The 21,254-nt window shown below is 49.2% G+C and overlaps 1 protein-coding gene across 2 annotated transcripts; it reads right to left on the bottom strand.

Annotated features, from left to right (window-relative positions):
• Nucleotides 1–4,585: 4,585 nt before the first annotated feature.
• On the bottom strand, nucleotides 4,586–13,389 carry SERTAD4 (SERTA domain containing 4). Of its 2 annotated transcripts, none has more exons than XM_064509625.1 (4): nucleotides 12,871–13,389; nucleotides 12,419–12,636; nucleotides 11,724–11,839; nucleotides 4,586–8,584 (listed from the first exon to the last, which is right to left on the bottom strand). In XM_064509625.1, exons 2-4 carry the CDS (start codon nucleotides 12,618–12,620, stop codon nucleotides 7,835–7,837), a joined length of 1,068 nt encoding a protein of 355 aa, XP_064365695.1. In that variant the 5' UTR covers nucleotides 12,621–12,636; nucleotides 12,871–13,389; the 3' UTR covers nucleotides 4,586–7,834. The 2 variants fall into 2 exon arrangements, with proteins under 2 accessions (XP_064365695.1, XP_064365696.1); XM_064509626.1 differs by lacking the exon at nucleotides 12,871–13,389 and adding an exon at nucleotides 12,711–12,835.
• Nucleotides 13,390–21,254: the final 7,865 nt, after the last annotated feature.

Genomic DNA, 21,254 nt, shown 5'->3' with positions numbered 1-21,254 from the left:
CGCGGCGGCACCCGCAGGCCTCGGCCCCAGGATTTGCTCTCCTGCCCTGCCGGGGACTCTCGGAGCGAGGGGTGAGGAGCCGCGTACCAGGGCTGGGTTTTAAATCCCCCTTTCTGACGGTGCAATGCATCCATGTGCTGCAAGCGCCTCTGACAGGCGTCGGGCCCAGGGGAGGAGCAGCTTTGAAAAACCTTCCCCAGAGTATTTTTGCTCCTCTTACTTCATTACCTGCATTTTTTTCTCATTTGTGTTGTGATTTTCCTCACCCAAAAACTTGACAAATGGGGTAAAAAAGAAAAAAGGCAGGGGGAAGGTATGTTTCTGCAAGTGGGCAGCCGAGCATGGGTGGACGCAGAGCACACTAGAGGCGCGAGGCAGCTCATTTCCACCAGCTGGGGACGAGACCCCATCGCCATCCCCGGAGCAGCCCCGTCAGCACAGCAGCCCCGGGCAGACCGCGCTCCCTCACCGCACGCACCAGGCAGTGTGCCGGTGCCAGCCCTGCCTGGATGTGCTTTCAGCGTGGTCACATTGAAAACACTGAGGATTTTTTTATATTTGCAATTAGACTGTTCTTCAAATTGTTTTCAGTCTAAAAGGTGTGGGGTTTGGGTTTGGAGTTTTTTTTTTTTTTTTTTTTTTGCATTTGCCTGGTTTTACCTGGAATTCAGATTTATGTAACATGTAACTGAACGCGTGATGGTATCTGGAGGCTCCAAGCGCGCAGTGCGATGCCGATGCTGTGATACAGCCCTTTGTTATGCCAATGCCTCCTTCCCAGCTGCTCCTGCCCAGCGCCCAGCGAGCGGGAGCAGAGCCGGGCGGCAGCGCGGTGCCACCAGCTGCCTCACCTCCACCGGCAGCGGCTGCGCCGAGGCTCGCTGGGCACCTGCCAACAAAGCGGAGCGCGAAAGCTAAACAATTTAATATTGCAGCTCCGCTGCCGCAGGGAGCGGCGAACCAGGAATTAAAAAGCGGTACCCTCTCGACAGTGAGGGTGCCATAATTGACATTTTCTCCGCGTTTCCCTCCCCCTCCATGTGCATCCTGGCAGCGCCTCGGAGCGAGGGGGGACGAGGCAGTGCGGGAAACCACCCCGGCAAGCCTCAGGGATGCGATCCAAGTCCTTATTTTGGCACCAGCCAGGGTAGCACTATGCGATCAGGAAGGGTTTTTAGCGTGCAGGTGTCATCTTCACAACAGCCTGAAAATGCTGTGGTTGCATTATTCAAAGTAAAATTAAGCCCTCCCACCCCCAGAAAAAGTTTCCTATGTAGAAAGTTATCAGTCTGGTTGCCTCTCTATTGTTTGTGCTGCTGTGCAGTTAAAGAAAGTTCATCCTGCCCCTGCTTCTAGGGCCTATGAAGATATTTTACTGATAGCACATGAAAACATACAAAGGGGAAAAGGAGCTTTGGCAGCTGCAGAGGGACAACTGGGGGCTACCGGCAGCTCAGACGCCTCGAAGACCACTGGGAATGCGGAGTAAGCTCCCAGCCAAACGTCTTATTTATAATGGTCACTGGTGAAATACCTAGAAAGCCAACATTAACACCATCATCCTTCAGCCTCAGAGTTAACCAACAGGCACTTTCAAGGAGTAGATAAATTCCACACCTTGAAATGGGAGCATGTGATAAAAATGGGCAGATGTGATTAAAATCCTCATCTTAGGCTGTGTGTAAAATAAAGTGATCTGATAGTAGCTTATGCCCTATTCATATTTTAAGATTTTCTTCATCACTATGATGCCTACACAGGTTGTTTTAAAGTTCCAGTATTGGAGCAGTTCTACATTTAGGATGTATGTCTTGACTGCATGACCACTACATATCTTACTTTGCATTGAAAACACAAAATGAAACTTGCCACACTTACACTAGTTGGTTCACTGGTAAACCAGAATCACATCAGTCAAGCAGAGGAAAGGGTCAAAGGGAACAATACGTATTCGGTCTCCTGAAGAAAAATGTTTGTTGTTCAAGATTCAAGAGTTGTTCAACCTATATTTCAGGAAAATATAAAAATAATAGAAATTGAAAAATGGAGCTGGTCACACTTGTTGAAACTTGCTGAAGAAAAATCAGGGAAGACATAGTATTTAGAGAACATCACATTTACAGGGTAGCAGCACTTACTGTATGTGCGCTGCCTGATGATTTGTGATATGAAGGGCAATTGTATTTTGAGCCAAAGCCACACTACTTTATTCACAGCAAGAAATGGCCCGATGGCAGCTGTATAGCTAAGAGGACGTGGTGGAAGGTGGGGCCTAATCACATAAATAAGTGGAGGGGAATTTGCCCTATGGATTTCTGCAGTAGATGCATGCAAAAAAATTTACAAGGATTTTTAGGGCTGATGAAGGAATTGAGCGCAGATTGTACACAGATATTGAGAGAAAGATGTGATTTTGGTGTTGGGGAATAAAACTGCTTTCAAAAATACTCGTCCCTGATTTGCAGGAGCAGGGGCTTTCCGTAACTACAGGGAAGGTGAGTGGCCAGTGGAAGAGGTGATCGCAGCAGAGGCCTTTCCACACTCGACCCGCTCACGGTCGCAGCGCGGCTCAGCGGCGTTGGCCACCGGCCAATTTCTCATGAAGGAGGCAGGGCCACCGAGCGCTGCGACTGGCACCCTGTCACCTTCCCACAAAGCTGCCAAAGCCTTTAATTGCTTCAGCAGGCGGCTAGACCGTGTTGTGGAAAGCTGAGCCCGGTGGGCTGTTCCAGGGGGAGAGCGCTGCTGTAAGAGGTAGAATTAAGTGAGCTGACCTTGAGCAGACAGGCCATTTATCTTGTTTCTGCAGTCGCGGTATGACAGATTAGATGTTCTCTGCAGTAAATTGGACAATGATGCTGTACTAATTGAGAGGAATTACTAGCCTTGGAAGAGAAGGTATTTTTCAAATCCACTATCTCACTATTAGGATTTTTTGTTTTGTGGGTTTTTTGCCAAGCATGCATGCTTCTGAGTGCACACAGACCACACATCTGTGACTCCTCCTTGGGCTCCCTGACTGCCCCCAAGGGGAACCTGAATGTAGAGATTAAAAGAAGGTAATGTGCGTGCCTACCTGGCGCCTCAGCTGAATTTGGCCAGAGCCTTGCAGCCTGCACCACTTCTGCAAAGCTGGGAAGCTGCAACGCCACCTTGCTCAGGGTTCCCTTTGCCCCCTTCCTACCTCTTAAACACTTGGGAAAGCAACACCAGGCCAACAGCAGCCCCAAATGCAGCTGTTTCTGCGTGCTTACTCCCCAGCCCTGGCCACGGGCTCTCTGACAGGGAAAGCCGCCGACCCCGGTGGGAACGGCAGGCTGGTCTTGCAGCCCCAGCTGCTTTGCAGCGCACTTTCGGGGCAGAGCCAGAAGAGGAGTGAAGGGCTCATCCCAACACCCCTCAGCTCCAAGGTTGATCTGTGGTCAGTTTAGCTGTCCAAGCGCAGCCGTCAGCGTGCATCTCAGGACCAGCCTGAAGCCGAGCAGGACGAACTGCTGCAAAGGCCCTAGGCAGCGTGCCGTGGCTGTGTTTACGCTAGGGAAAACGGACCTCACAGAGACAGTTTGCAAACACCACAAGACGAACTTTTGTAAACTCCCTCGCTTTAGTCATCTTTCCCCAGCTGTCAGAGAAGTTAAAGTGAGATTGAAAAAACACAGGAAACGGCTGTGCATCCCCAGCGGCTGCGGCTGAGCGCCTCGGCTGCGCTGGGGCTGCCCGGCGGAGGAGGCGCATCTCCCGGTGCCTCGCGCCAGCCCCTTCGCAGAGCTTCCCCAGCCGCGCTCTCCTCGCAGGCCGCCCACAAACGAGCCCCGGAGCTTCCGTGCAGCTGCGGAAACGTTCGCATCCATACCGAGGACCCCAAAATGTTTCCCTCATGAAGCGAGGGCGGCCCCCCTCTTAGGGAGCGCAGAGCAGCGGGGAGGCAACGGCGAAGGTGAGGTGTCTCCGGGACACCTCCGCGCGAGAGGCACGCTCGCTGACCAAACGCCAAAAGAAACCCTTTACCACGCTGCCGTATAAATCTGCCACTGACGTGACTGACTTGCTCTTTTTTGATAAAAGTTAGGAAACATCTTTCAACAGCGTTCACGACATCAGAAAGCAGCAATTGCGTTTTGTTGCGTCTCCGGCTATAACCTCTACGTCAGGGACCGCTGGCTGGGCACGGCCCTCGCTGAGGCTCGCGCAAGGACAGCCGGTGGGAAGACAGAGTGTGGCACCGGGAGGTGAGATGTGAAAACCACCACTGCGCCACGGCTTTGCTTTGGAGGGGAACCCCGCCAGGACGAAAAGCAGTGCCCCGTTTTGCAGCTCCGGCAGCGGCTGTTCTCGCCGCAGAGCCAGCGGCGCTGGCAGAGGCTACCTGAGCACTGCCGGTGCTCAAGTAAGCATCTTAAACCATTTAAACAGTTTAGCTGGTCGACTAAAAGTAGCAGGATTTTAGCAAGGGTGTTAAGTATAAATGAAGCACAATAATATTACTCGCTGTGTTTTGAAAAAAAAGCCATGTTTTTTCTTTTTTTTTTCCAACTCAAATGAGCTATACATTTCCATGGGAAATGTGTTATCTGGTAGAAAGTGATCCTGAAGATAAAACAACTCTTTTATTCTCAGTGACAGTAAAATAGACCTGACAATAGAAACATCATTTTCTGCTTCTGTTTTTTCCATGTATTGTAGGAGAACCGTTATAAGCCCAGACCAGCTAGCTGATGCTAGCACAATGCTTTCTAGTGTTGCAGTCAATGAGCAAAGTATCTTATGATACAGAGTAAAAGTCTCTCCAGAAATCAGCTCTTCTGTCCAGTTCTTGCAGGCAGATAGACCAGTATCAAGTTCAAGAGCACTCATTTAATGGTTATGCGTGGGACATAAGGATGAAAGACATTCGTGTGATCCTGGAAAACAAGCACTTCTTGAAAATTTGTGATAGTAGCAATAACATACTGCAGCGTGTGGTGAGGAAAGGGCCTATCTGGTTTATACTCTCTGTGTATCATAAAGCCAAAGAAAATTAAACTGTGAAACCCATTAAGCTTAATCCAGGTTAGATTTTCAAACAAGGTCTACTGTATTTTTGCCAATTGATCAGGGTTGTTTCCAGCTCCCCCTTTTAGCATTAAATGCCTCTGTCTCCTCTGAAGCAAACAGAATAACTTAGTGGACCGCTGAGTCCGACGCATCTACTTTCAGTATCTGCAGGGTCTGGAGAAAGGCATGAAAGACCACTCAACCTCAGGCCACTCTTTCACAGATTAGATGACATTTCTTCCCGTACAGGTACTGATGACACTCAGTAAGGCTGTCCAAGGGTGACCCTGCAACTAAAGAGCTGTTACAGATGCCAGAGTAGATACAGATCAGATGATGGGTCATTTCAGCTGCTCCAAATTTCAAATCAGAAGACTGTGCAATGGCATATATGTGCAGGCTCATGCTTGCAAGAAGCCCTTTAAGGCCAAAAAGCTTTCTGACCCCCAAAACTGATCTGTGTCCTGGGCAACATTTGGCCTAACACTCTCCGTGGCTGCCCCTGCCAGCCCGCAGCGACGTCTGCGTCTTCTCCACGCACCTTCAGGCCATGTCCCAAAGGCTCCTCAAGACCCGACGAGGCAGCGTGCTCTCCTGGACCCAACCTGGGGGTCAACTGCAGCGTAAGCTCTTCAGCACTGGAGCAGCGTGATCAAGTGGTATTTGCCTGGGTGAGGGAGGGGAACATGGGGGAAAAGGATCCAGTAGCCATTGGAGATGTAAAATTAAAATGAATTTTGGTCATTTTAATAAATATATATATCAAGGAAATCTCACTTTACTACAACAACACATTAGTATACAAGCATCTAATATTTAAGCTTAAAACATCAAATGTTTATCAAATATTGGAAAAGAGCAGACATGACTAGACTATCTGGGTGTAACACAAGAAAAATCAGTTTTTTTAAAAAATTGGTCCTTGTGGACAAACGTCTAAATGATGATCCTACTCATACACTGTATGAATGAGATCTATATTTAATATTATTATTATTATTAATAAAAAAGCTTCTGTCTTGGAGAAATCAGGTGGGATTTGCATGTTCTTTATCTGTCACCCTTCACAGTGATAACCCTTTCTAACCTGTCAGCCCCAGCCTCACCTGACCACATAAAGCTCATCACCGATTTCTGTCCTAGAGGCTCTCTTTGGGCGCGCTTCGGCTGGGGAGCTTCGGCATCCAGAGCAGCGGCGCGGAGACCAGCGCTGCCCCATGGAAAGGGGCACCCCAGGCCCGCTGCCCAGCGCCCGGGCGGATTTTGTCCCTTGAGCACAGCGCGAGCAGCGGGGACGTCACTTGGACGCACGGCGTGGTGGGAACAGGCAGCCGGCCTGTGGTCCTTTGGCCGCGCACATCGTGCCACTTGTTCAGGGGACCGTGGGAACTAATTAATTTGGTGGGTCTGAGACGTGCAACGCTCTCAGTCCAGCCCCGACTAGCATCTTCTGAGCGTGTCAAACAGCAGACACTCAGAAATGGTCTATCTAGGGATGACTACATTTTGTCCTTAGCCACTGCAATCTCAGCTCATTTCTCCAAAATGTTCTTTTTTAAAATTAAAACCCTTACATTCATTCAGATAAAATCATGTTTATCGCCACATTCTTGATTAACATTGTGCTTTTTGTTTTCCTTTGTTTTTGTGGGTTTTTTTAAATCAACAGCAAAAGTCATATAAAACTCCCGCATGCTTTTGCAATCTAAAAGAGAGAAATATGCGAAACAGAATAAAGTATAAAACATGCCACTGGTTCATGAACTTCATTATACGAAGAAGAAAAAAAAGAGCCCCAGCAACAGACAGTTGCCATAGAAACACTCAAGCATCGAATGCTTGTTTACAAGAGACATCTCTCTATTGTTTCTTAAATCCCTTCCTAAGGATGGCAAATCAAAAAGCAATTGAGCATCAAAAAGGAAGAACAGAGATGTTTGAATAGGAAGTTGAACTCAGTACTTCAAAGGTTAAAGGTTTCTAATAATATTGATCCACCCTGTTTCTTTCTTTTTTCTTTTTTTTTTTCTTTTTCTGTTTAGGTTAAATCCCTGCTGTATCACTGATTTATACTTAATTTTCACACTGGCAAAAATTAAGACAAAAAGTAAGGCACCAAAAAAAACCTGCCCTGTATAACAACAAGCCTCATTAGTTATTACAGCCAAGGTGAAAACATGCAAGTACTTGAGCTGCATGTTGCGTTTCTGATTAATATCCCATAAACAGGTATCTCCTTATGCTACGTCCTATTTTGTCAGTTGAACAAGATGCTGAATCCAGGAATTGAAGAGCATCAGTACAAATGTAAGGATGATTTACTCCCAGTCCATGTAGCCAGTCTTTTGTCAGAACAAATACTGCGTTCGGAGAAGCACATCACCCTTTGCTGGTAGCATCAATTTGTTTACCAGACTTCTAATTCCTTGGTAAACATAATGGAGGTTCTTCTTAATTAATGGCAGACTTCTTGGGGGCAGGGATAGAGAAAACGATATTTTTTCCCCATCTGGTTGACTGGTATTTTCAGTAACAAAAGCTACACTATAGCTGGATACGCTACAGCGTTGAGCAGTAGTGCAACTGTGTTCTTTATGAAGTCTCCATATTTATAAATAGCCCGCTGATGCAGATGATGGGGACGCTTTACGCAAGCTGCTCTTCAGTCATTTAGAGCTACGTGTAATGTTTGTGGCATGACTGTATCACCTGTAGAAAACTATAAAAAATCCATTCAAAATAAAATTTTGATAGATAAATGGACATGCTGCGCATGCTTCAGCAGAGCAGGAAAGCCGCCTCATATTTTACTTCCTTTGCTGCAGCACATTTTGTTACTTGGTAAAGATTCCTTTTTCCTTAAAGATTTTTTCCAAGATTCACTTACGTTGCTCTTGTCACTACATCCAGTCTCAAAATAGTCATAAAATTTGCCTTTACATTCGAGGGCATGGGTGCCTTTTACAGGTTCACAGTTTAGGGTGACACTGTCTCGTTCGGGTTCATTACCTCCTTTCTCATCACTAAATTTTGCCTTTTCCTGATTACCGTGAGACCTGGCATTGGTGAGGAATATTTCGTTAGCAGGTAGCTGGTCGTCGCTCCTGTACGGAGGGGCACCACCAATGTCGTAATCCACCTGCTGGGAACAGCTTGGCAAAGACATGGGGGAGGAGGAGGAGGGGGGGGAGGAAGAGGAGGAAGTGTTTTCTGTGCTAGCATTAACAGAGTAGGGCAGATTTAAGTAGTGACTGCCGCACTCTTGATAGAAGCAGCAGGCGTGAAACTTTTCGTACTCCTCCTTGGCCATCCGAAGGCGTTTTCTGTAGGGACAGTCTTGAGGCACGAACCACTCTTGCGGAGAGGCGCCGCTGAAAGAGCACGCGGAGAAGCACCAGTTGTTCTGCATGATGATTTCTCCATGGATCCTCTTCATCAGGTTGTTTATGAGGACGGATCTCCGCAGGTAGACTTCGGGATCATCGATGAATTTCAGCTTTTCCAGAGACATGTAAAGGATATGGGCCCGCTCCTCGAACACCGAGATGGTCTGAAAATGCAAAGCACAGGGGAGACACAACTGAAATCGGCTGGGTTTGTTCCAGGCAAGGAGAAAGCAAACGAAGCACAGTATTTATGCACTGTGGGCCACTACTTTTCTCATTCTGCCACTGAGGCACCTGGCACTGGCTTTTTGTGTTGCACACCCGTGTAGCTGGGGACCTGCTTTTTGTTGGCCTCCAAATTTACCCAGATTTAGGAGATAAGTACCCTAGCATTACCCACGCAGAGCTAATATCAGGGCACAAATCCAGGACGTGAGGGCAAAGCCCGGACACCCAGATCTGGCTCTGTACTTGCATTCCGGGTTAAACAGTAAAACTACCGCATAGTTTTGCTTCAGCGATTCCTGGGGGCTTTTTGATGTGAACAGACCCAATCCTGTCCCCCACGGGGCTTCGACAAGGCCATGAGCCTGGGCGACAGCTCCCCACAGCGAGCGGCCGGCGCCGGGGCATCCTATGCCCTGCTGGAGGCCCAGGCTCGCCACGAGGAGGTCCCCGTTTGCCGAGCTCCCTTGGGTGCTCCCGCGCACCGAAATCACGCAGAGAGGGCGATGGGGCGAAACCGGTCTCAACGCGCTGCCACATCTGGCCAGCAGCTGTCGGTCGGCACACTGCGCTCCGTGCGCTGCGGGCCCTGCTGGGAGCGCGGGCCGGCAGGGACGAGGTCAGGAAACTGCGAGCGGGTAGGGATTTGCGAAAAGCCTGGCTCTGATCCTGCGGATTTGTCCTCCCTTGCACAGTCCTTGCAGGACTGCCTTCCCGGCACCGGCAGCACAAACAGGTTACTGCCCCCTGGACTCGGCGCTGTAATCGCTACCCTGGGAATCAAAATAGAGAGGGGGTAATGCGTGCTACTGCAAGCAGTACTAACTAATTTTCATTTTTAGTAAGATTTCAGTTTGCGTAGGAGGAGAGAAGCACAGCACAAAGAGCGGCTGCTCTAAATCTCCCCATCTGTGGCTCGATCATTCTTCCCTTTCCCTCATGGTTACAGCATTTTTGCAGAGTGGAAGTCGTAGCTATGAGGACTGAAAGAGCTTAAAGCACAGCTGCTTTTCACATCCATTCGGCTCTCCTTGGCCCTCCGGCTTTTTCCACAGCCTGGTCCTGTCTGCAGGGTTCGGGAGCAGCACACTGCCTCGTAATAACAAAAATTGGCCCTGTTTTTCATGCAAGTTCACAGCTGAAACTCCGTGGTGTTAGAGGGAGCAATCTTCTACAATAAATGAATGACTCACTTTAAACTATATTAAGCCTATAGGTTAATTTGTGTCCTTTATGTTGCAGTAATAGTCCGTGAACTCATAAAAGCCTTGAGCAAACCCATAAGCCTTGGACTAAGATCCTCCTGGAGATACGTCCTGGAGAGCCACCAGTCGGAACAAGCTGTCAAAGGCCTTCTACTACAAATGCTTTGCCAACAGTCCTGGAGGGGGGCTCCGCGGCCCTACCACCATACCTCTGTGGGAAGAAGCAACCCGAGAACATAGCTTGCTCTTTCCTGGGCAGAGGAGGCGTACAGATGTGTCAGGAATTCAAAGAAATCTGGTGGGAATCCTCCCTCCCCCAGAGCTCAGGGCTGCAGAGTAGAAAACGTGTTTGTGCTGAAAAGCACAAATCGGTGACCCGAGATTTCTGACAGGATACACTTCTACAACAGCACAAAACCCTGTCTGAGACACGTCTGTCTTACCAATACCTCTACAACTGTTTTTCATGCTATCAGAAAGGAGAAGCAACTATTCATTTTTAGGAGGCAAATGATCACTGGTACAAAAATGCAACAATCTCTTCAAGAAAAGAGCTGGCTGAAATTAGAGAATGATGTGTGTATAAATGTAGGTATACACACACACAATATACATATACTTTTTTTTTTACATAGAGCACATTTTTCAACACCCTCTGTGCCAGTTATTCATTTGTTCTGAAAGCAGATCAAACACCTTCTGGAATTAATGATAGGGCAGTTTTTCACCTTCCAGTCAATTTTTCACCTCCAACTAATACTATCTGTAGCTGAAAACTCCTTTGTCTATCCCAAGGTCCTCGGGAGCGAGCTTGTCATTACTGCTCACTTCTCAGTGAAAATCTCACCGGAGAAATAGGATCCAACCAGCTAGACCTCCCCACGAGGGGCCCGTGGTATGAATGAAGCCTGAAATCTCGTCTCATCTCAGAGGCTGCCTCTCCAGGTGCGAACTGCGATGCGAGTAAAGATAACGTAGAAACTGGCTCTGCATCTTGCTTTGTTTTGGCTTCTGCCTCTGGGTCTTTCATGGTACTACTGCCTCCCATGAGCTGTACTTTCATCGCATTATATTATGTCATCTCTATCTCCAAGAGTAAATGCATAGCACAGGAGTACCATGGGCCAGGTATGATCCCTCAAGGTAAAGATGAGGTCTCAAGGTGCAAGCTATCCTTGAGCACATCAGTCCAGGTGTTCAGCTCCTTACAGGACTGGGCAAGGGCATAAAATCTCTCATAAAAAGTTAGGTTTCAATTTATGTATTCACCAGCCTGGGAAATGTTTGCTCTAATCCCTCTCTTGGTGGCTTTAATAAAAAGAAAAAAATTTTTTTTCATTTGCTAATCTGTTCTTTTGGAGTTATTAGCTTTTTAATAAACAGGATTAAATACTAAGGGAGACTGAACTCCCTTTCCAAGTCATTCTGTTTCTCTAGAGGATCCCTGTACCCATTTGGGGTATATGGAACCTATTATTATTTTCTCCCTGGAAGAAGTTTTGAATGAATGGGGAAACACGGATCCTTTCTATTTACATTGTTCATTTTTGGTGTTCAAACTCTATAGACCGTTTCTGCAAAGACGATCTAAGCTATTTAAGAACAAAACTCTGTTCTTAAGAACACATAAGTTAGTTATTCTGAGCATTTACATTTACAGTGGTTATAGCTGAAGAAAAACCTCCGCTTCTTAAGCCATTTGATGACAACAAAACAATAAACGTGAGCGACTGAGAACTACTCGTTTCTAAGCAAACAGCTGGATCATTCTCCTAATTTCAGTGCAGTATTTCAGCCTTCTGGAGATGGGTCAATCAAGTGTGACTAAACATCTGAAACCGGGAGTAAAAATAATGACTGTTAGAAAACATACTTTATGTGTACAGCTGCTGAGTGGTGGATGAAAATCCTCTTCTTCCACATATTTCCTTTTAAAGTATGTGATCTTGGATGTTGTTACAGGATTTGAAATTCCCCTGTAATGCGATCCTGCGGGCAATAAATCAGATACGACAAATGACATGCGGTTTGCCGGAGGTTCTCCAAACAAAATACTTCTCATTTCCCTTCCTCGCTACGGGAGAGCTCCGCCGCATATTTTCGTATATATTTGCAGCCACCGAAAGCAAACCTTCCGCCGGCCGAGGCTGCACAGCTCGCGACACACGCCGGCTCGGGCGGCCGCGGGTTATTTCGCCGGGCGGCAGCGGCGCCGGCGGCTCCGGCGCGCTCGAGGTTTCCTCCGCGGCGGGAAAACTTTGGCGTCTTTGCAGCCCGCCGGACGCGCGGCAGCGCTCCGCGGCCCCTCCTGCCCCTGCCCCGGCCCCTGCCCCGGCCCCTGCCCCTGCCCCTGCCCCTGCCTCTGCCCCTGCCCCGGCCCCTGCCCCGGCCCCGGCCCCTGCCCCGGCCCCTGCCCCGGCCCCTGCCTCTGCCCCTGCCCCGGCCCCGGCCCCGGCCCCTGCCCCTGCCCCTGCCCCGGCCCCGGCCCCTGCCTCTGCCCCTGCCCCGGCCCCTGCCCCGGCCCCGGCCCCGCAGCCCCGCGGCCACCCCCGGCGCGGCGGTGCCTACCTGCGGCGGCGGCGGCGGCGGCGGCGGCGGCGGGGCCGGGGCCGGGGCCGGGGCCGGGGCCGGGGCCGGGGCCGGGGCCGGGGCCGGGGCCGGGGCGGCCGCAGCAGGGCGGCTCCCAGAGGGCGCGGCAGGCGACGAGCTCGGCGGCTCCCTCGGCGGCGACGGGGGCGCCCGGCCGGTGCATGGGCAGCACCAGGGTCATCGCGGGCGCCCGGCACCTGCAAGCGAAGCAGCGGCGTCAGCGCCCCGCCGAGCCCCGCCGCCCCCCGCCGCCGCCGCCGCCGCGTCTCACCTGAGCGCCCCGGCCCCGCATCCCCGCAAATATGTTGGGTTTTCTTCCTCCTCTTTGTCGCAGGAGAAAGCCCCCAGCCCCGGCCGAGCCCTCCCCACCCGGGCGCGGGGTGCCCCCGTCTGCGCTGCCCGCCGCCCCCGGCCCGGCGCCGCTCACGCACCGGCCCCGCTCCGCTCACTCGCTTCCCATCTCCTCCGGCCGCGCTGCGCTGCGCGGCGGCGGTGCGAGCCCGCGGGTGTGCGCGCACGCCCGTCCGTCCGCGGCCGCGTTTCTTGCTTCTTCCTTCCCTCCCGAACGGCGCGGGCAGAAGAGACTTAGGTAGTTGCTTCCCCTAGCCGCGCTGGGGCTGGACTGGATCTGCCTCCAGCCAAAACACGGCGAGACCGAGACAGAAAACTGGCTCCGGTCTCCAGCCGGGAGTCGCGGCCCCGCGGGAGCCAAGCACAACCCCGCCGGAGCGGGCGGAGTATGAACCAGGAGCGGGGACCGCGGGCCAGCGCCGGGCTGCGAGCCGCCTCCTGCCCCGCCGCCGGCAGCGGGGCCGCGCAGCCCGCAAACTTCGCGCCGGGGGCCGGCGCCGAGCGCAGCGGCTGCCGGCGGCGGCGCGGAACAATGCCCCGAGCCGCAGCCTCGCCCCTCCTCCTCCTCCTCCTCCTCCTCCTCCTCCTCCTCCTCCTCCTCCTCTCTCGAAGAAAGCGGGATGTAGTTTCCTCCCCGCGCAGCCTTCCCGGGGGAGGCGAGGGGCCGAGCGCACGGCGGGAGCGGGGCGCAGGTGGGCAGGTGGAGGCCCGGCAGCTGCCTGTGTCGGCGGCCGAGCTCTGTCTAGCGGGAGGGAGGAGGGAAAAAAGGGGAAAAAAAAAAAGAAACCGCAGCAGAAGAAGGAGAAAAATAGATCATTCACATCTGCCGGTTGTTTTCTTAAAGCCTTGAAGAATGCATGAGGCTGCTACTTTATTAAGCAACAGCCTTGCAGCATGCACTAACTTTCTGTTCCTCAAACGCGTGCGTCGCTGGGTCTGCCCCACGCTCCTCGCTGAGGCAGGAAACGGGAGGGGAGTGGGAAGTCAGCCCAAGTCCCGCTGCGACTGGCCTGAGTAAAGGCCGCCAGACCCCTCCGCAAATGCACTAAGACATGCGCAACCCCCTTCCTCATAATCAAATTATTTTGTAGCTTGAAACAGGCTTACAGACAAGGAAACACACATTATGTGTGACCCTGGGTCCATTTTCTCCAAGTAGCGTATTAATGCCATCTTGCTTTTTCTGGGGAAAGAAGCGCTGATGCAAGGCATGCTGAGCCCCCGGCCCAGCCCGTTAGGAACGAGCCACGGCGCGGACGGTACGGGTCGTTGCCTGCACCTTGTGTTCCAGCTGAGTGCCAACACGTGGAAAGTCTGGTCAAAACCACAAGTGGGTCAAGCTGTTGACCTAAGGAGAAGACCTAAAAAAACGCCCAAGAACTAGCTTAAAAAGTCATAGATGTTGTGCGTGAACAGATTACACCATCGTTAGAAAGCACCCCTGGACTCTTCTCATTAATCTGCACTGAGGAATCACTCACAGTTAGACATCAATCTCCTGATGTTGGCATGATGTCAACACTCAGCATTTGTCCTTAGAGAATAAGGGTTGGAAGAAACTCACTGCTGCCTTTGGAAAGTCGGTATTTCTTTGCTTGTAATGAATTCAGCATCCCTTTGTGGAAATTTTTTATGAGAACAGAATTGGAATAGGAGATTTCGACTGTGCATTTTTTTACCATATTTCATCACAAATAGGTCTTTCTATGCTTAAGCAGAAACACACAGGAAGGAAGGAAGTGCTGGGATGCCTTCTGCACAGCGCTGCTGGTTTGTCTTGAAAAACTGAGTTCTGTGGACAGCCTGTAAAGTAAATGAACTGCTTCTGCTATTTACAACATGCAAAATTAATAGAGGCAGGCCAGCTAACTTCTATAAACAGATACTGTCCATGCACATTCTCCATGTTTTCAAATAGAATAAAAACAAAACATAAATAATAGAAGTTCCCCAAGGGGAAAAAAAAAAGGCAACCCCCTCCCCAAACTTGTCGGTGTCAGCGTGCTTTACAAAGCTGTATAGGTGTCACTCAGCTGCAAAATAAGCCCTATTTTCTAGCAAAGAAATTGCTTCAGTGCACAGAAGCGGAGAGCCAGTGTTTGAAAAGGGCTTCCGACTCTGGGCATGCTATTTGCTCCTGTTTGATTTCCAGAAGCACTGATTTCCAACGGCTGCAAATGAGTGGGAAGGGAGCTGTGAGTACTTGGCACATCTGAGGCATCAGTAAAGCTCGACACCTCACAACTGCAAGGCTGGAGCGAGAGGTCATACCTACCGACGGAGTGGTACCCTACCTGACTCCGGCACTCTGCCGCAAAGCCAGCATCACTCCTGAAGAACTAAGATACTGTTCCTCCCTGCTAGGGGTGGCAAAATCTACTCTTGAATGTTTTGCCAAAAGTCACACAGCAAATCAGAATCAGAACTAGAAACAGAACCCAGCTCTCATCATCCTCCAGCCATAAGCCCAACCCCTTTATTTTACATTATTGTATGCAACGTAGGGATTTCATCCAAAATCCCATTCATTCCAATGAGACTTTGCAGAACAGCACATGCATTGTTACATTTCCATTAACACCCCTGGAAGCAAAGGATGAAAGATGTATGTTTGAGCATACAATACATTTACTATACAAAATTACAGCAAAAGGTTGACACTTAGGGCTGGATTCAATTTAAAGAAATCCATTTGGGAGCCTTGTGTGGGCTTCAGTGGCATGGAAGCCAGGCACAATTTTTTATTGAACCCAGCCCTCAATCCTTAGGCTACCACAGTTTTTCCACTTTGTCAGCCAAAGGCATGCAGTGCAAGGACACCCGGCGGCATCTACAGCAGCCTGAAGGTTAAAATGTCAAACTTTTTCCATATGCGGCTTTGCGCAGTACGACTACTATACATTGCTACTCTACTCCATTTGCCGCGTTTTCACTCACTATTCCTCCAGAGCCATTATGATGTTAATGAGGGAACTGTAATGATGCCATTCACATTATAACAAGCCTGATGCGATGTCAGTGAAAAGGGCTCTTTATACCGTTCCAGAATGCCTCTAAAACCCCAAACTTAAATATAAAATGCTGCTACAATAATGCTGCAGGTCTCCCCAAGATCAGTAAGGACGAGAGAATAGCCTTAAAGGGGCTGTTCCTTTCTTAAGGCCTGGGTTTGTACCCAACTACTGTTGAGGCTTCAGTGTTTATCACATACTCTGTTCTGGAGTATTTTCATAGCATAACAAAATAACTTAAGGACAGAGTAGTGTTTCTGAACTGTACTATATCACTGTGGATCACCGTGCTTGGGAAATGCAGTCGCCCTCGTTTTGGTGGCTGTTCCCTTTGTGGTGGCATTTGAAGTTCACGCTGCAGCCGTCCCCCTGCACCAGCCTGGCGCCCAGGCAGCGCAGACCCACAGCCCAAAGAAAGCAAGTGGCATCCGGAGAGAGCAAGGGGGAAGGGACCGCACAGAGCGGTGTATAGACATAAAAAAGAGCAGCAATGACAATACCGCACATCAGCAATTCCAGCCTAGCCCCACTGGTAGCTGTCTAGTTTCCACGGTTGCTGCAACAGAGTCGGGTATCACCAGTCTATCCGGCGGAGGCCGTGCGGGCAAGGGCAGTGCGGGAAAGGGCCGAAAGGCTCTCCTGTGGGAAGCGGAGAAACGCGCGGGGACGCCAGCCTCGCTGGTGGGGAGCGAGAGGAGCCACGCGGGGGAGGCAGCGGTGGAGCAGCGACAACCAAGGCAAAGCTGAGACGACCTAGAACGTGAAAATAAAGGACTTGACTTCATGCAGGAACGTAAACAGGAAAGGCAGGAGGCGACTGACTCTGACCGCAGCGATGGGCATGGAAGGGGATGCAGGAGGTTTTTTACTGAGTAGCTCAAACTGGCTGACATGCCAGAAGTTCAAGGGCGAGGAAGGTAGAAGCAGAGATGGGAGATATGAGGGCCTTGATTCAAATGCTTCTTGTCTGGGTAGGTAAGGATGCAGCTACAGAAACACTGTGAACGAAGCAGTGGAAAACGGGGACAACTGAGTCACCATAAATGAATGCAAAGAGTCAAGCTGATCCCTGAATTCAAGGCTCTGGTGGCAAGGAGGATAGCAAGGTTGCAAGCATTAGGTTAAGTGGAAAACATCTAGAACTGGCCACACTGAATGCAAACTGAAAGCTGGACTTCCAAGAGTCAGGCCATGGTTTGGGAGCAGACACAGAGATAGGCCAGAGGAGAAACAAAGATCTCCTCCCTGTCGCGATAATGTAGACAGGTGAGGTGAGTTACAGCATTTCAAGCAGCGGTAGGCAGTGTTCCCTCCGGAGCAGCGAAACCCCAGCTCAGCGCCACAGCAGAAAATGAAGAAACGCCAGGGGCTGAGGTGAAAAAGGGAGCGGCGAGTCTTGACCAACAAAAAAGTAAACAACAAGAGTAAAAAGAGTCGAGTCAGTCTGAAGGAGGGAGCCGTGTACTTGGCAGAAAAAAAGGAGCAGGGCGCTGCTGGAAGGTAGGACGATAACCCAGTACAGCAGGCGCAAAGAAGGGAGATGTCAAGCGACTGCAGGGAGGAGGCAGAGGGGAAAGGGAAAATGATGGCACGTGGCAGCAGGCTAGTGTGGGCTCCGTGCGGCGGTGATTTTCCGTTCTTTCAAATGCATATTCTATCAGAAACACGTATAATACCATTTAACACAAGCATGGTACAGGAGGGAAGTGAAAGGGTTAACACTGGCCAAAATATCTAGACTGGTAGAACAACAGGTCTGTGTGCCAACAGGGTCAATTCAGCTCTTCATCCTTCTGAGGTAGATAAACTATAGACCTGCCAAGTCTAGTGTTTTTCCCTGTATTTCTTGGCCCTCACTTCAGGGAAATTCAAGCAATCCACTGTTGGGATTTTTTTTTTTTTCTAGAGTTGGACTCACTATTCAGTGGAAAGGGAATTCACTTGAGATGAGAAATTGATTTGTGTGTCAAGAAATAGCCTTTCCAGGAGGGTGTTTCAAAGGCATCTTTGCTTTCTTAACTTCTTCCCTAATTTAAATGATACAAATCCAGATGATCTAGTGTCTCTGCCTCCAGACAGAATTTTAAGCAGATATTTCTCTAACTTTCTGAATTCCCATGTATTATTTTTTTCTTCTTTTCACTCAGTTGAAGTCTTCCCATGAAAATTGTTGGGGGTTACTTAGTTCCTGTGAGTTAGGGTTCCCTGATTTTCTTAACTAGCATTTTTACAGGGAAAAAAGGAAAAAAGAAAATGCATTTTTGAATTCTTAGCTTTCCAGTACAAAATTTTAGTCTCGTTACCACCTTCTCTAGACTGTCAGAACAGAAATGGATTATGTGCTTTGACTCTATTACTTTTTGATATTTTGGAATTAATTGAGAAATAATTAATGCTAGCAGTTGCTGCTTTTCCTGCTTCTTGTTTCTATGAGGGAAAAAAATATTGATAGAAAAGAGATCTCCTTTTTTATTTGCTCCTTTATAGGTATCAGCATTTTTGATAGCCCATATGCAGTGACCTCTTAAACAGTGGTTATGACTGCTATAGTTTGCACCAGGATTTATGCAAATATATGGATCTGGTTTTGCTACAGAGCTCTGGCAGATACAAAGATCATCCAGTTTACTGTAGCCATCCCTGAAGAGTGCTTATCCTGCCTGCTCTAGGAGAACAATAAAACCCCATGATATTTATTTCAGTAAGCATGCATGTTTTTTTCCAGTGTACTTAGCCAAAATGTCTCATATGTGCTACCTCCACCCCACTGGTGGCTGCATGGTTCTGCTGTACATGTAAAACTCCTTGCAGGTTGCACTCAGCTCAATGGGAGGTTAATTTGAAAAACTTCGGTATCCTGATGATAAAAGGTGCTCCTATCGCTGCAAACTATAACTGATAGTATCTTTGATTATTTAACCTATATAATGGGCTTTGACACTGAATAGGTGCTGGATGGTATTCTGAGTGAAATCAGAGAGGGAAAGGGTTGCACCAGCCAGGCGGGGCTGACAAAGCAAAGTCCTTCTATTATATAAGGAAAGTCCCAAAATCACAGGGCAGCTCCCATCACTCATTCTTTAAAAGAGGCACTAATTAAAACTGCTTTCCCAGTTAACTTTTCGCTCCGGTGCAGCAGTGCATGCATGTCACTGGCACCACAAATCAGCTGCTTTATGGGGTTAATTATATTGCCTTCTTCACTTTTGTCTGCTGAAGAAAGTAAACAAAACAAACAAAAATGTGTTGTGGAACAAAGAGCAAGTTGTCTCCCGCTTTACTGTGTGCTACTTTCCACGAAGAATAAGAGCTATTATTATTCTTTTACAAGTTTCCTTCTAAGGGAAATAAACACCAAAGGTAGGATTCCAAGGAAATGACTCACAAATATTGGCAACAGGCTCCGAAAATTGGATCCAGTCTTTGCAAAAGCCTTTAGCAGAATACTAACCCCTCTTATTGCAAAATGAACTTTTCCCATACGAGCTGTACATCAGCTCTGTGTGTGTGTGTGTGTGTGTGCGCGCGCGCGTGAGGAAACGGAGACAGGAGCAGCACCCGTTTCTCACGTCTCCCCCTCTTCCCTCCGGGGCACCGCTTCTGATGCCGTTTTTAGCTGCAAGTTGGAAATTTTTAATAACCGCCTGAGTCATCCTTGGGAGAGGGGGACGGGGCTGCGTCTCCCCTTGCTGCGGCTGGGTGCAGCGCGCTGCCACTGCCGCCGCTCGCTGCGAGCGAGACCCCCGGGCAACCCGAGCTGCGCGGTGGCTCGGGCGGGTGGCAGCCGGCAAAACGAGGGGCCGAGCGGGGACAGGCTTCTTTCCGAGCCCCTGACGTCGCGCTGGATTCAGCGGGGCGGGGGTGGCCTCCCGTAATTTGTTTTTGCTCGCACGGAAGGTAACCCTGCACCGTGACTCGTGTTTTATTTCTTAATCAGGCACCCCAGCAACGCAGACACCGAAAAATCAGACAGCTGAGCAAAATCAGTGTGGCGGGATTACCATCTGCAAACAGAGCAATCTACTCTGCATATTTATTTCTCAGCTGTTTAAAATTTTGAATCATGAATGCATTTTCTGTATCACTTGTAATGCACGCGTTCTGGAGCGCCAGTGCGCTCTCATGTTATTTGGGGGGGGGGGTTGTTTGTTTGTTTTGTTTTTGACAACGTAAATGTGTTTAGACAAGAACAGCAGAAATTGCAAACCCCAAAGTGAATTCCTTTGTAGCTTGCTTCTACTTAGACAAGCATTTTAAAGTAAAGAAGCTGGCGCTCATGTTCATTTCCTTTGCAAATTCCTATTTCACCACTCCAAAGAGAGACGAAACAAACAGGGACACTGGTCCAGAGTCAGATTTTTTCTTAAATGTCCGTTTACAGCGTGCCTAAAACTGAGTGGCAGCCAAATACCTACTTAAGACATTAAAGGCTGCATTAGTGAGAGTTTTGTGCCTGATTCAAGGTCTCCAGTATTGCCAGGTAGTTTTTAAAGCCTGTAATTCACTAAGCGCCCAACAGACACTTCTTCCAATAGGACCTCTAAGTAGGAATGATGTTTATATAGACTGTCTGAGACATCTGAATTGTGCTGAACTTCAGCCATCATTCAACCAGTTATAACTTACTGCCAGGGCTGGGAAGGGAACCAGGATAAACAAGTGTGCTGGTGTCTTCCCGAATCCGCTGGCAGCCTGGCAAAGCAAGCTGGGAGGCAGAAGCTCCATGGACCCCACATCATGGCCGAGTTAGTGGAAGAATTTTAATATTAATGATTGTATGGCTGGTCATTTTAGTGACAAGAACAAGGGATCGGCTGGGAACTGGCAGTTGCTGCCGGGAAGGAGATGCGTAAGGAACATCAAGCCGAAGTGGGAGAGAAACTGAAACAAGAGCGTAAAGAAGGACGGTGAGTCTTGTTCTTCACCAGCCTTTTTAACCTGCAACCCAGAGACTTTGAAAAGAAGAAGAAATGACCTACAGTTAGGAATTAATTCATTAGGCAGGCACATAATGGAAAACATTTAGGGATCCACAAGTCCAAAATCACTGTAATCAACTAGTCTGCAATGTTTATCAGCCTCTTGCGGTGCTCATCTTTTTCTGTTTTTCAGAAGCCACCCAGAGCTCGCCAGAGAAGCTGCATACATGTGGGTTGTACCAGAGTAGCAAAGAGCTGATCCTGCATGAGGAGTCTGATTTCTCCACCTTGCTGTTCTGCAAAAACTCAGCAAAGGGAATGATCCACCGTCTGTGTGGAGGTGCTTGCAGGAAGCATCTTTCTAATGAGTGATACTGTCACCCCTCACGTATTCTGTGAAGATTAGTAACCAAAAGCTCAGTTACAGGATGAAGGCTGTGCAGACCTCCCAGCTGCATCTGCTGGGAGGAGTTGAGAAGGGAGCAATGCACACAAAATACATTAGAAAAAGAAATGTCTAACTAATGAAGAGAC

This window comes from Dromaius novaehollandiae, chromosome 3 (genome assembly GCF_036370855.1).
Source record: "Dromaius novaehollandiae isolate bDroNov1 chromosome 3, bDroNov1.hap1, whole genome shotgun sequence".
Lineage (NCBI taxonomy): Eukaryota > Metazoa > Chordata > Aves > Casuariiformes > Dromaiidae > Dromaius > Dromaius novaehollandiae.
This window is presented reverse-complemented; position numbering and strand designations above follow the sequence as displayed.